Here is a 14673-nt window from a genome sequence, read left to right as displayed (position 1 = left end):
CTGCCCGGGAGGCGCGCCGAGCCCGCGGGGGGAGCGCGGAGCCGGCGCGCAGCCTGAGTCCCGGCCGCCCGCGCCGGGCTGGTCCGTGCGCACCGCGCGCCGCCGCCGCCGCCGCCGCCGCCGCCGCCGCCCGCGCCCCGATGGCGCCATCGCCCCGGCGCCGCTGACCGCCCCGCGCCGCCAGCCCGGCCCGCGCGGCCCCCTCAGAGGCCGGCCGGCACGGGGAGCGGCCTGCCGCGGAAGCTTCCCCGCGCCCTCCCGCCCGGCCCCGCCATGGCGCTGCGGCGCCTCCTGCTGCTGCTGCTGCCGCTGCTCTCGCTCCAGTCCCTGGACCTGCTGCCCGGCGCCTCGGGCGCCCGCGGCCGCGCCGCCAACCGGACCCTGAGCGCCGGCGCCGCGGCCGTCGGGGGCCGGCGGCCCGGGGGCGCCCTGGCCCGGGGCGGCCGCGAGCTGAACGGCACCGTCCGGGCGCCCGGTGGCCCGGAGGCGGGGAGCCGGCGGGGGCAGCCAGCGGCGGCGGTGGCGGCGGCGGCCAGCGCGCCCGTCACCTACGAGACGTGCTGGGGCTACTACGACGTGAGCGGCCAGTATGACAAGGAGTTCGAGTGCAACAACAGCGAAAGCGGCTACCTGTACTGCTGCGGCACCTGCTACTACCGCTTCTGCTGCAAGAAGCGCCACGAGAAGCTGGACCAGCGCCAGTGCACCAACTACCAGAGTCCAGTGTGGGTGCAGACGCCCAGCACCAAGGTGGTGTCGCCGGGGCCCGAGAACAAGTACGACCCGGAGAAGGACAAGACCAACTTCACCGTCTACATCACCTGCGGGGTGATCGCCTTCGTCATCGTGGCCGGCGTCTTCGCCAAGGTCTCGTACGACAAGGCCCACCGCCCTCCTCGGGAGATGAACATCCACAGGTGAGCGCGGCCGCCCGGGGCCTGCTCCCAGACTCCCGGCAGCCTCACCCCTCTTTCCAGGCTTCCCTGTCCTCCTGGCTCTTGGCACCCGCCTTTCCCGGGTCTCTCTGTCTCTGTCTCTCTCTCGAGTCTTTTAAGTCAACTGAGCACCCCTTGCCTCTTTGACAGGCAATAAATCGGAGCCTTCTGTGCCCTCTTCTCCATTTCTTCAGAACCGGGAACGCATGCTCTGGTTGGTAGGGGGATTTACAGGGCAAAGTAGGGCGTGGTGGAGTCCGTGAGTTTGAGTCTAAGAATTGTACACATTCCGTAACCCTGGGTAGGGGTCCAGGGTGCAGTTTTCAAGGCAGGTGGGCGCCTCGGTGCTGGCTCTTACTGCATTCGGTTTTCTGAGTCAAACCAGAGCGTCATCTTGGATGTAGGAGATTGAACGATGTTGGAACCTTACTGAAAAGAGTGAGAACTGGGTGTTCCCGTGTGTTGGAGATGCGGGTGATACGGAAAAGAAGCCTCCTGGGGTGAGAAGGAATGCAGATCTAACCATTCCATCTTGACCAAGGGCATATGGTGTCTATTCATTGCATCCTGCCGAGTGGGATGCTTTGCTTTCCCGCTGAGACTGGAGGACTTGTTCTTTTAAACCCTGTGGGCAGAACTCTGTGAGTTAACACTTCTTGCTGTGTTCAAGCCGGTGGGCATCTTTCACTGTTTCCATAGGGAGGCAGTGGGGGCTGCCTCCCACCGAAACTTACGCCAAGAGCTTGAAATATGGTTGTGCAAGGTTCCACCCTGACTGCCTCCCTCCCACCCCGCCCTCTAGCTCCCTGAGCGCCCCGCGGGAACGGGAAACCAGCCCCTCTTTACAACTCTGTTCATGATGCCCCCAGGGGGGTGCAAACTCAGCTCTGCTTCCAGCCCCCTAGTGCTGATGAATGGCTGGACGTGGTTCAACAGTCTTTCAAGGAACAAACCCTGCCCCGGGACATACCTCCATCCCTGGCACATGGTGTGGGCACTGCCCTAGTAATCGGGACCACCCCACACCGCCCAGACCAGTTTCTCTGAGTTTGTCCGGCAGTCCCGCACCCCGAGAGCCGTACAGCTTTAGCTCGTCTCCGCACTCTGTCTGTTATCCTTTGGGCCTGAAAACCTTCCCCCGCTGCTGCGGACATTAGTCACCTGTACCTTGATGAAGAGAGAGACAGGCAGCTAGAAATTTCTGGGCGTTATTTCTTTCCCCCCTGGATACTGTGAGTGTTGAGACAAGATGACACTCTGGCAGATTTTGAGTCAAATCCACAAAGTGTGGGTACTTTCATGTTGACAAACTCGGGTGTTGGAATTGGGTGCTTCTGAGAGGAGATGGGTTTATCAGCCTCACTCGTTAACCCTGAAGTGCCACTGCCTTCATCCCGCCCCCCATCTTCTCTCTCAGGGAGTAAGTCTGTGGCTGGTTGGTCCTGGAAAATGACGGAGGAATCGTGGCACATGGTCTGTGGTCAGTGCTGGCTCTTAAAAGCAGAAGGTCGGTGGGATGGAGAGAGCAAAAGCAGGACAAGACGCTCCCTCCTTTGGGGTTTGTCTGGCAAAGAATTCTCTCTCTTGGCTCCGCTTCCTGAAGCAGACGTGCCTGGTGCTTACGCCTCTGCCTCTGGTCCCCTCGGTTGTTCACCTTCCCCTTCTTCTGTGCTTCTGGCCTCTCGTCACACTTCCCATTCTGGCCGGGACCTCCTGCTAGTGGATTCCCACGAAGCTCTCTTTGGGTTTCTCTCTTCCCCGAGCTGTTCTTCTCTGCACCCCTGGGGAGACCTGCCCCCTGCCCTGCCTTCCACCTCCTACTGAATTTATTCATCATCACCTGGGAGGATGCTGATGGCCTTTGGATGCTGGCGTTGGCCTGCGTTCTGTGGGCTTTGACCTTGGAGATGTCACTGTCCCCCCACCACGCTGACTCCCCAACCCACTCCAAACCAGGGCGACTAGTGTGTGTTTAGGTGTGTGGCTCAGTGGTGATGCCGTGGGGGCAGTTTCTCGCCGAGGTTGGGAAAGAGGTAGCCATGGGAAGGGCGATGCATTTCAGCCCTCAGACCATTATGTAAATGTGGGCTGTTTCTCCCTCAAATTCACCTCCTGATTTTATTCAGTTCACAGCACCTCTTCCAGCAGCTGCAGTCTCGCCTGTTCAGTGCTTGGGAAGCCATCATGTTGATGCTCGTTAGGTAGGGGACAGAGCCTGTCTTCGTGTTTGGGAGTGGCGTGGGAGAGAGGATAGAGCACGAGAGATCCATCGAGGACACTCCCTGAATGACCTTGGGCAGGTCAGAGGAGCATTTTTCCATTCTGGATAACTCAGGCACAACAGCATCCCACCCCAACCTCTCCCTTCCCAGGCGTGTCGGGGTGAGTGTGCACGTTTGCAGGAGCAGCCCCCCGACTCCCGGGCGTGCATGAGGGGTACCACCATGCTCCCACTTTGCTCACGCCTCAGAGGTCGTTGCTTGCTGTTTCAGGGAGTTTGGGGTGCAGATTGCCTTGTTGGGGACCTGGGGTCGGGAAAAGGAGAGAACGATGAAGAAGGAGATAAATATTCACACCACGATGGGTCCTCCCTGGGGAAAGTGAAGGAGAAGGAATGTATACGCCTCAGAGGTCCACAGAAGAGGTGGGATACGCGCTCGGTTCCGTACTCCTTGAAATAGTTCAGCAAAGGCATTTCCCTTCTGGAAAGGCAAAGGTTATTTTACTGATTGTAGCGTGTGAGCCTCTGCAAAGATGGTGGCTGGGCAGACGGGCTGAGCGGGAGGGGTGTTTGTGGGGGTGTTAGAAGGGTGAAGAGGAAGACGCTGCCTTAGGACGAGCCATCTGCCTTCTCTGCCCCCCTTAGGGTGGACCTTCTCTTCCCTCTCCAGCCCCCGCAGGGAGGAAGATTTAGTCTTTTCCAGAAGTGATTAGACCTTGCCATCTGTGTGAGAAGTACCCCCCCGCCCGTGCCTGGGGGGCAGCCATCGCCTCTCACACCAGAGCACGTGAGCACAGACTCTCAGCTGGACCTCAGGGAGGGGAAGGAGGTGGCCGCAGGGACCAGAGGCGCAGCCGAGTTCTGGATCTGGAGAGTCCTGGACATCGGGTGCCCAGCTTTCCCACCCAGAACCCCATTTCCCACCAGGATCTTGGCCCCACCTAGCCCTTCTTTCCACCTGCCCAGGCTGAGGCTCAAGCTGCTGGCCCGCAGGCGTCCGCCCATCTCAGTGTTTCACGAGTGGCTTCTGCGATGCTTCCCTGGGGCTGTCTCTTCAGTGAGGGGCTGCCATGGCCTCCAAGGGCAGGGGCTCTGCCCAGGACACGGCCTCAGAGGCAGGCTCCCTGTTGGCATTGGGTTTCAAACCAGCCGTCCCACATTCCAACCCGTTCCCTCCTCCTCACCCTGTGTTCATTCATTAGAGTCTTGGAGATGAGAATCATTCTGAGGGAGGAACTATGTGGCTTTTTTAAAAGATGGCTAATTAACAGATAGGTCAGGAAGCTACTAGGATGCCGTAGGTGCAAGTTGGTGAGGCCAGAGGTGCCCGGGGTCCTCCCACTGCCTGCACAGGGATGAAGGATAGAGGAATTTAAGGTGGGGATTGGTGTGGAGAAGAAAAAAACCTGGATGACCGATGTTGTAAGGGAAAAGGAAGCATATTAGGAGGTGACCCTGGTAGCCATCAAAAGGGATCTTCATCTTCGGGTTCCTCTGCTTATTTCTAGAAACATCAAGGGAACACTGTGTCCTACCTTTTCTTCCTCCAGAAATTAATTACAAACCCAAAGAGCTCTGTTTTGTCCTCACAGACCACATAATTGCAGTAGCGGGACCGCTCTGCCGGCTGATTTAGTGAGTTCTCTTGCCTAGGTTCCTGAGCAATGAATTGTCAAATCACGCCAAACACTCCAGTTTTTGAAGCACGGTGGGCTCACTATAATGAATTGATCTAAACTGAGAGTCAACTTGGTTTTGTTTTTTTTTTTTTTAACTTCAAAGATAACAGTTGTTGGGAAAGAAAAAGAAAGCATCTTGCCTTGGACTGAAGGTCTTAGCCTTGCATGTTTTCCATTTTCTTTGAGTAAAAAAAAAAAAAAAATGCACGAAGGGAAAGCAGTGAAATTGTGGAAGAATTAAGAAGGCTTATGGAGGGAGGTGTTCGGGGAAGGATACCGGGAAGACAGAAAGAAACAAAAATAGTAAAGGGAGGAGGGTAATCAGGTGAGAGAGGTGGGTGGCATTGCCCAGCTCCGTGCTTGGTTTCCTCCTGACCCCTGCAGCTATGTGCATATGTGTTCATTCAACAGATGAGCCCTGCCCACCCGTTGTGGGCAAGGAACATTTCAAATTATAAAATGTAAGCCTGTCGAGTGTATGTTACCTTTGACCCACGAGGCAAAGCAGAGTTCATTCTCCATTGAGCAGGTCAGCCATGCAAAAAGCCCTGACCTTGGACAGTCCTCCCTGGAACGTTGCTTGATGTCTTCCTGGCCTCTGCCACCTTACCCCAGCCCCAGAAGGCATGCACCACATCGGTCCCTTTTCCCTGCCCACAACCCTGTCCCACGCCCAGAACACATTCATTCGGAGGAACCTGCTGCTGAGTTACTAAGACTTGACCCACAGTTCTCTCGGGTGCCACAACACAGGAGGAGAAAAAGTCCAGCGCACTGTTTCCAACCTGTTTTAATGAGAGATCAAGTGAGCGTGCAGTCGATTTCAGATCAGTTGTGCAGGAAGTAGTGATTAAGGGCTGAAAAAGTGAGCCGACCGAGAGAGGTGACCCCAGACAGACATGCCCTGGGATCCAGAAAAGGGAACTTCGCAGAAAGAAGCTTCATCCTCCCAGCTCCCCTGCCGGATTTTCTAGGGCCTGCCAGGATGGCCCTGAGGTCTTCACTCTGTGGCTCCTTGCCGTAGTCAGCCAGAGTCCCTGCTGCGTGTTAGAAGTAGCACCCAGCCCCTGGCTGCTGAGTGTCACCACTAGCCACCCCCGCCCCCACCGAAGTCCTGCACAGTCTGTGTTTGACATTAGGGTGAATTCAAGTGCATTTTGTCTTACAATTCTCAGTACATCCCTTGACAGCATATATCCCGTAGATACACAGTACTGTGGTTTGAACTTCCTTGTGTCTAGACCAGATCAGATTGGTGGCAGGGGAGGGAGCTCTGACGGACTGTATGAGGGCCTAGGTTAAGTTCATTTTAAAAATACTGTCTGCTGTGATTTTTTTCCCCTCTTTTCTCTACCTTAGGAAACTCCTACCTGTTATTTTTCCCTGAGTCACATTTATGACCGCCCCCCCACTTCCAGCATCTTCATTCTTGGATGTTGCAGACAGGGAAGACGGCTTGGCGGGAGGGTTTACCAGCAACCCTTCAGAGGGTCTCAGACCCTTGGCCTTGAGCAGGCTTATTTTACACCCATTCAGGACAGATTGCTAACCTCGTCTTTTTTTTTTTTTTAATCTCTAGAAGTAAAACCAAAATGTTCTGAAAAGGCAGAGTAGTGCTTTCTATTATTTAGTCATCCATTACAGAACTATAGAATTTTTATTGTGGGCAAGTCGTTTAACTTAACTCTCTAATTTTGTAAGCCAAGCAGCTGAAGCCGAGGGAGGCCAGATGACAATGCCAGGAGTCCTCAGGGAGGGGGGTGAGTGATCTTGAACTATAGAAGCCAGGGTGCGGGTATCCTGGGCCACAGCCTCGTTTTCTTGCCCAGTGGAAATCTATTCTGTTTTACTTTACGTACAAATAACTTTCAGATATTTAGAGATGTGAGTGACAGCCTTCTCCCTTCTCTTGCTTCCCTACATTTTTTCAGCCCTTTCTCATTCAATGTTTCCATCCACTAAAACGATTTCCGTTCATCTTCCCCGGTCCTTGGCAGTTTCTCCAAATTCCTTTGTAAAGGGCAATACCTTGATCTAAGTTTATTATTATTATCCTTTAATAAGATTTGAGTAATGCAGCCCATTTGAAGATGGAAAATATAGCACAGGCCAAAGAGTTGTGAACCAGAGCAGTGGGTCACTGGATAAAACTATGGGCAGAAACCTGTAATGAAAAATACGGGCTGTGAATGCTTCCTCTCTGTCCCAGAGATGGGTGGGGATGCTGAAACTGACCAGGTGCGACCTGGTCCAACCAACCAGAGACCAGAACCACCCCAGGCATCCCGTGGTCCTGAGAGGGAGTGATTTCAGCTTTGTCCTCCAGGATGGCTCCCTGTGTATAAGAAAGCTCTGTGACCCGCTGACGTACATTAACTGGTGCCCATCCTGCCCTTTCTCAGCTCTGGGCTGAGAGACCGCAGGGCCAGGGTGAATACAAGGTGAGGGCTTCAGAGAAGCTTTGGGGAGGATGGCTAATGAAGCTGGACATTTGGGTCCCAACATTATGAGAAATTAACGTCTGTGGCATGCAGTTCGGGGCTTTTGCCTGCATTGTGCCCGAGTCCTCCTTGGAAAGAACCAGGACATACCTATCCTAATGTGTCATCCTTCTAAGCAGTCACTTTGGGAGGCCACACGCTGATTCTTCTCTGGGAAATATTGCCACGGCTCCTCTCTTGGAAGTGCTTTCAGAGCCCATGCATGCTGTTTTGACTTTTCATGATGGTAGCATATTTTTATCCTCCTAAGGTAGATGTGATTCTTGTAAGCAGCGATGTCATGGGGCTGAGGCCGATGGATGAAACAGGTGCTTGGCTGGTTATTGATCAGAAATGAAGGGGGCCTCCAGTAAGGAGACCTGCTGGCCCAGGGGCCGTGTCAGCTGCCTCCAAAGGCAGGTGCCCCGAGGAGGCGTCCCGGTACTGAATGGCAGCCCGGCATCAGAGCCCCGTGCTCGTGAGGACCACTAGGAAGGAGCCCCTCCCCTCACTGAAGGATAATTACCGACCTTAAGAAAATCAGCTTCATGCTCTCTCAATGTGTCTGGGCAGACAGCGGAGGAGCTGGGACAGAGGGGAAGAGAATGGGGTTCAATATGCAGAAAATGGCTCAAATAACTGCCCAGAAAGGGTTAAAAAATGGTCCCACATTTCTGCATGAGAAATGCAACTTGGGTTCTCAATTTGATTCTGAGGGTGAAGGGACCCGATTTCTTTGGGATGCGTGCGGCCAGGCTTGGGGTCAGAGCCAGGTGCCGGCTGTGCCCTGCCCTCCCTCCTCTCCACCTGAATGCCAGCCCCTCTGCAGTTTGGCATCCAGACGAGGTCACCACTTGGGCCAGAGAGCCATCGACGAGGCAGAAGCGTTTACAAGCACAGGAAGATGGGATTTCCGGTGGGCGTCGCCACTAGCGTCCTAACGTGCGTTTCCTGCGCCTCCCCATACCCCCCAAAAGTGTGTTCATTCCACGAGGTTGATCACAGAAATGGAGCGAGGGTGGGGCAGGCCGAGTTTAAGGGCTGGTGACAAGGGGCCACCAGGTGCAGCAGTTGTGGCCAATTCTTACTCCACTTTGGTGCTGGGGAAGCAGCGGCTGTGCTGCTGTAGCTGGGGCGGGATGCCTTCTTCTCAGTGAGAGTTGGTGGGTGGTGAGGGGCTGAGGCGGAGCCCCTGACCCTGCCCTCCCCCGAACAGTCCCTCTCGAGCACCTGCTCTGCGGCTGGGCACCCCCCTCCGCGGCTGGGCACCCCCCTCCTCTGCCCAGGCGTCAGGAAGGGGGGAACTCTGTCTCCCAGGAGCTTACAGGACACCGTCACCCATCACTCCAGGAAGCTGGTGTTGAGGACCTGAGATCTCAGTTGGATGAGGACTCGAGGTCACATAGGTGAAGCAGGGCGGGGAACAGGAAACCCTCAGAAGAGCCCCCCTTCTCCGGGGCTCCCTCTGTACCCGGCATCCTGCGTTATCCCACTGCATCCTTCCACCACCCTGGGTCTGGTGGCCATTTCACAGATGACAAGATCAACTCAGAGGCTTAGTAACTTGCCCAGGGTCGCACAGCTGGTCCATGGTTGGTCCCTATCTTCTTTGGGGGCCAACAAGGCAGTTGGCTCTCACCTTTCTGAATGTAAACGGGTCAGTGATACTCAGTCTACTTGAGAAAGCCAAGACCCACACACTCGTGCCCTGGGGCGAGTTATCGCTGTAAGGGACTGGAGAGTGAGTGACCTACAGACCAGGGTACCTCAGTGTCGGGCTGGTGGCCTCACTGGCATTGCACGCAGGGCACGAAGGCGCCCAGGGCAGTGAAAGGGCTCCTCTTCAAGAATGGATTACGTTGGTGGAGGACTGTGAAGACAATACAAATACGTAAAGTGTAAAAACAAATGAACAAAACCACATGGGTTTTAATTGAAAAAAAACCCCTTAAAACAGCTCCCCGCTCCCAGCAAACCTTTACAGTATTGCAAGGACCCCAGGGCAATTCTGCAGGAGTCCTGGCTCCTGAGAGTAATGGGGCACTAGAGAAAAGAAGTGATTTGGGGGCGAGAGGATGGACCTCGGGCCATTGCCAGTTTTAATGACGGAGAGACGGATGGCTCACAACAGCCCCATCTATCACAGCTCCCCTCCCTGCCCCACGTATAACCTCGAGCACCGTGCGTGCAGGACCCAGGCTTCCGGCCCGCTCACCCCGGCCTCTCTGCCCCACTCCTGCTCTTTGCCGGCTGGTCTTCACTCTCCGCGGCCTGCTTCCTCATCCCTCAGTCTTTCCCCGCGTTTCTCTGCTTCTCGGGCCCTGAAGCCCTCTGTCTTGAAAAGCCTGTGAAAGGGAAGGAGCCCTGGGTTTTGCCCTCCAGCTCCAGCTGTTGCGGCTGGTGGTGGCGGTCACGTGTGGTCGCGGCCACGGTGGTGGTCCCTGGCGGGGCTCACACCCCGGGGTCTGCAGCTCCAGTGCAGGGGTCCCTGACCATCGGGTCGAGGTGGGGGTGGGAACGTGGAGGTCCTGAGCGTTGTTTGCAGCCCCACCCTTGGTCCTCCTCGTCCAGAGCCGCTGTCCCCATCTTGGGACCTGTGGAGGCTGGGTTCCAGCCAGGCTCTGGGTGGCTGCGAGCTTGGCCCTGTCCCCTAGTGTTCGGGAGAGATGTCGCTGCTTTCTGAAGGCTTCACAGACACTCTTGTTCTTCCTTGCTGTTTTGGCCTGTGGTCTTGTGTACTGTTCCCATTAGCTCTGGCATTAAAGTCTCATTACTTAGGACATCTGTCCTCTGGACAGAGTCGCAGTTCCCTTAGCCAAATGTCCTCTTCTGGGAAGGATGCTTCACACCCAGACAGGCAACTCTTCCCTCTTCCTTCCATCCTGCTGCTCCAGCGAGGAGGGATTTGAACCCTGAGAATGCGTGCCGGAGCGAGGGGGCGCAGCGGTGTGTCCAGAATCCATCCATCCCCCTGCTGCTGAGGTCCTGGGATGCAGACGCCTGCTGTCACCCAGGGGCACAGAGGGGGCTGAACCCCATAATAGCAAAGAAGTTGTTGCCAGGAGAGCTTTTCTCCTCCAGCCCTCGGATCGGCCTCGGATCCTACCAGTAGGGACTCTGGCCTCAGTCACCCCGATGTCTGGGCAGCTGAGGGTGGGCTCGTGTTAACCCACCTCCTGAAATGACCAGGCAGGAGGCCCAGCCCAAGTGCTGAGGCTGCTCCAGAACTCTGGGAAGAATCTGGTTTCCAGCCTCCCTCTTGGACCTCCTCTGACTTTTTCCTGCATCCTGAGAAATTTGCCTGAGCTTTCCCAGGAATGCCATCCCGGTGGCTCCGAAGGCTCTTCGTGCTGTGAGAAATCACGCAGCTTTTCTGTTCTCGGGTCCTCAGCAGCCAGCTTCTTCCCCACTCTGAGCATTTGCGAGAGAACCTGGCCTTTAGCGGAGGATCTGTGGCTTCTCTCTCTCTCTCTCTTCAGTCACATCATTAAAATGTTTCTTTTTGTTCCTTTCGGTGGATTTGTCCACTGCTGCTGCTTTCTCCATCTGTCCTTCTTTTGATTCCTCTTCTGTTGAGTTTTTTCCTTTCCCGGCTTCCTCCCTTTCTCCTTCTTGAACTTGTCCTGCTGTAACTTCATTAAACTGCATCAGTTCAGACTCTGCTAATTCAAAATTTATCCAAATTGGACCTCAGCAAAGTTGCTTTCCTTTTCTCTCTCTGATAAAAAGCTGTGATGAACAGATTAATAGCTCAGACAAGACTGCAGAGATTGTGCAGGGTGCATCCGCCAGGCAGAAAGACAGACTGTTTTCAAGCAGGCTCTTCTGTAGACAATTGGCATGCTAATTACAAATCATTCTTATCTGTTCAATAAAGTAGCTCTCCAAAGATCAATGTTGTTTTTTAGCCTAGTTTGTAATCCTGCAGTGGCCCAGGAAGCAGTAAAAATGTATTTCCTTTAAAGCATTTTATAATTTCCTTGTCTGTTTTATTGACTGGGATTAGCCTGCCCCCATTTCTGCTGAATTGGTGATGCTTGCCTGTAGGCTGCTTCGAATTCCCTCTCGAATTCCCTCTGGGGGCTCCCGCTTATTTCCCCTCTTCTTGTTTCTTGTTTATTTTTTGTATTTCCCTGAATTTCTAGAATCCAGAAACTCTCTCGCTTTTGGCTTTGAGAATTCTGTGATGGATGATGCCACCACCCAGGGCGCCCCTCATTCCATCTTGCCAGGGTGACCAGATGGGCACAAGAGGTTAGGATCCTGAAGGCAGACTTAGGACGGCTGGCCCTGTCTCTGGGGGATAAGAGGACAGAGATCTCTGTCTTTCCTCCCTCCATTCTTTCCCTATTGCCTGTTCCTGCATCGCTGTCCCAACACCACTGTAGGACAAGGTAGGATGTGCTTAGATGCACCCTTATGGAAGAGGACATGGACCTCCCTTCCTTTGCCTGTTTTTGTGGCTCTTGAGGGACCCCTAGCAAAGCCCCCTTACCCTCACTCTTGGAGGTCGTCATCTACCTTTCCCTGCCTTAGAGCACTTCCTGAGATAGGAGGCAGGCTAATGGCAACTTCTGTGACTTCCTGTGCCCATGACCTTGGGTGAATCCCTCGGCCCCCTCTGGCCTGTTGGCCCTGCTGTGGGTTGGGGGCTATCAAGTTGTGGAGGTGTGTTCACCTCCGGCCCATTCTGATCTCCGCACACCTGGGAAATTCAGGAACACAGAGTCTGTCCTTTCAGATGCAACAGCCCTGGGGTGCAGAAGAAAATACATTTTCCTCCAACATTACGTTCACATAAGAATGCTGTCTTCACGTGGCCTCACGGGAATGCTCGTCTTTAGCATCTTAAACTCATAGACTCTCTTGGGTGAAAGGGGCTGATGAGGTGCTTTCATGCCCCTCCCGCTGGGGCTCCCCCTCCCCCTGGAGGTGGTCCATTCTATTGTTAGGACGCAATTCCAGTTAATTCTCATGGGAAGCCAATATTGACTTCCCTGGCATGAGGTCTGCCCGCCTGGGCAACCCCACCCTTGTGTACCCCACCCTTTCAATAGTGGCATTGATGGGAAGGTACTTGAACTTGGAAATGACAATGATGTTTATAATTTTTTTTTATAGAAGGAAGAAAAAAATGGAAAGAAAAGAAAGAAAAAGGGAGGTAGGAAGAAAAAAAATAACTGAGTCTTTTGCAGAAAATGTTGCCCCAGCCCATTTGACCCATTTGCTCTTTTAATAGCCCAACAGGATCCTGATGTGTTTTGCCCATGATGTGAATCCCTTTGGTTTTTTATCTCGAAGTTTCTTTGCCTGGTTGCGGAAGCACGATTTGTGGTGGCCTCACAGGAAAGAACAAATAGACACTCTCTTTGCACTTGGCTTGCAGAGTCCAAGTTCAGGGTTTAGCAAAAGCTGGTGCGTGACCTTAGGCCTGAGGGGAAAGTATGGGATGTAGGGGGTCCCTTCCAGGATGACCCGTAGCCACAGCCGTGCCATGTGGCTCCCTCGCCACACCAGGAGTTTTGCCATCTGGCATTGTTGAGTCAGCCCGCCAAGACTCCCCTCTTGCACCTGTATGCGTGGACTTTCGTTGTGGTTCTGTTGGCTGAGCCTCTAGACACGGGGAGGCTGTATTTGGATTGATTTATTAATCGCATGTTTAGTGCTTACGAGGTGCCAGGTTCTGCTCTAAGCGCTCGACAAACATGAACTCAATCCTCACAATAACCCTAAGAGGTGGCCATTGTTTTTGGCCTTATTAGTTTGGCCTTAGTTTTTTCAGCAAGGACACAGAACCACAGGGCACTTAAGTAGCTGCCTAACGATCACCAGTATCCTAAGTGGCTGGAATTCTCACTCAGGTACTCTGGCTCCAGAATCCCTGTGTTTAGCCAGTGGGCAATACTGCCTTCATTTTGCGTCTCCTATAGATTTACGTCTCCTATAGATTTACGTCTGTGTTTATAGCAAATCAGGAAAATGACACCAAGGGTATCAACAGTAAGAGCAGCAGTAGGTGCATTTATGAACTCATCTGTCACCTGGCTGCCCAAGTGACCTTGCTAACAAGTCTTGGTAGCAGTTCTGTTCTCCCAGGTCCAAACGGTAGCTGGCCTTGATGCGTCCAGATCTTTGATTCATGCTCAAACAGTCCACATATTTCTGAAAAAGTCTAGGCTTGGTGTAGATGTGACCGAATTTCCCAGGCCTGGGTAAATTTTCACATGATTCATGAGAGGCAAGGAATGGCGTGTGTGGAGGAGATGCCGTTAGGGATGAATTGGGGTCCCAGGGGATGCACGTCGACCCTGTACCTAGCTGCGGCTCGTCATCGAGGGACAGCTCCAGGTCAGGCGCTCATTGGGATGCAGTGACTTGCCTTGCCTGGAAAACAAAGCAGGCGGGCTGAGCTTTCCCTTGCTAAGTTCGGCTGTGCTTATTGGCCATGATGAATTCCGATTGTGCCGGGGACAACTCAGACCTGCAGAACGGCTGGGTGCAGATGCACAAACATTGTTATCACAACAAAGGAGATTCTCCCCATCTATTCGGAGCCTCTGTGTATGTGGAGAGCGGTCTTGTGCACACACAAAGCCGGCAGCTGTGTTTTTCAAGTGGACTGTGAGAGAACCAGAAAAAAGGAGAACTAAATTAAGCCATTCTCCTCGGTCCGTGTTTATTAAAAATATATTCACTTCAGTTGTCCGGAGTGCGTGTTTCAGAGAATAAAAGCACCCGACTGCCCAGTAGATAAGGATGAGGCTGAGGGTAAAGAGGATTCTAGCTGTTCCCAGAGCGGCAGAGTCGAGTAAAAGCTCAGTCATCCGGGACTCACATAACCAGAATGTTTTATTTAACCAGAGTAGAATGTCTACACTCTACTTCTGGGAGAAGGACCACAGAAGTAGCTATCAGAATCTTCCGTGGTTCATTCTCCAGTTTTTATAGGATTCCATTTCCTAGATTGTCTATATTTTATTGAGTTTTCTCTGTGAAGAGAACTAAAGATTAGGTTGGTGGCCCTCTCATGGAAGAACTTTGCTTTTTTTTTTTTTTAAGTAATTATATTCAGTATATGCTACTTAATTAGGCAGGAACGCTTTTAGAAAATCCTTCAAAAACAAGAGTGTTCTCATTAGTCCTTAAGAATAAAAACATTAACCAGAATAGTTTATTCATGGAATAGTTCATCTGTTCGGCCTTTTATCATACCCGTCCAACAGCATAAATTTGTTCCTGCTGCTCCCGAAAAGAGAAAGGTCCTGACTAGGGGGTCTTAACTATGCAGCTTGCCTTGCTCTTGGCACGGAAAAACTTACTGAACACCAGCCGAACTGATTTCCTCCCTTCCGTGGCAT

At 53.3% G+C, this 14673-nt stretch overlaps 1 protein-coding gene across 4 annotated transcripts in view; it reads left to right on the top strand.

Annotated features, from left to right (window-relative positions):
* Positions 1–273: 273 nt before the first annotated feature.
* Positions 274–14673, top strand: part of SHISA6 (shisa family member 6) — a gene marked incomplete at both ends in the record, with an annotated part of 242919 nt that continues 228519 nt past the window's right edge. For all 4 annotated transcript variants that reach the window (XM_079726183.1, XM_079726182.1, XM_079726181.1 and 1 more), the window contains one exon: positions 274–917. In XM_079726183.1, the coding sequence (XP_079582309.1) occupies positions 274–917 (644 nt within the window). The remainder of the gene's footprint in view (positions 918–14673) is intronic.

The sequence above is a fragment of the Hyperoodon ampullatus genome, assembly GCF_949752795.1.
Source record: "Hyperoodon ampullatus genome assembly, chromosome: 19".
Classification (NCBI taxonomy): domain Eukaryota; kingdom Metazoa; phylum Chordata; class Mammalia; order Artiodactyla; family Ziphiidae; genus Hyperoodon; species Hyperoodon ampullatus.
The sequence above is the reverse complement of the archived record's forward strand: the minus strand, read 5'-3'. Positions and strand labels throughout refer to the sequence as shown.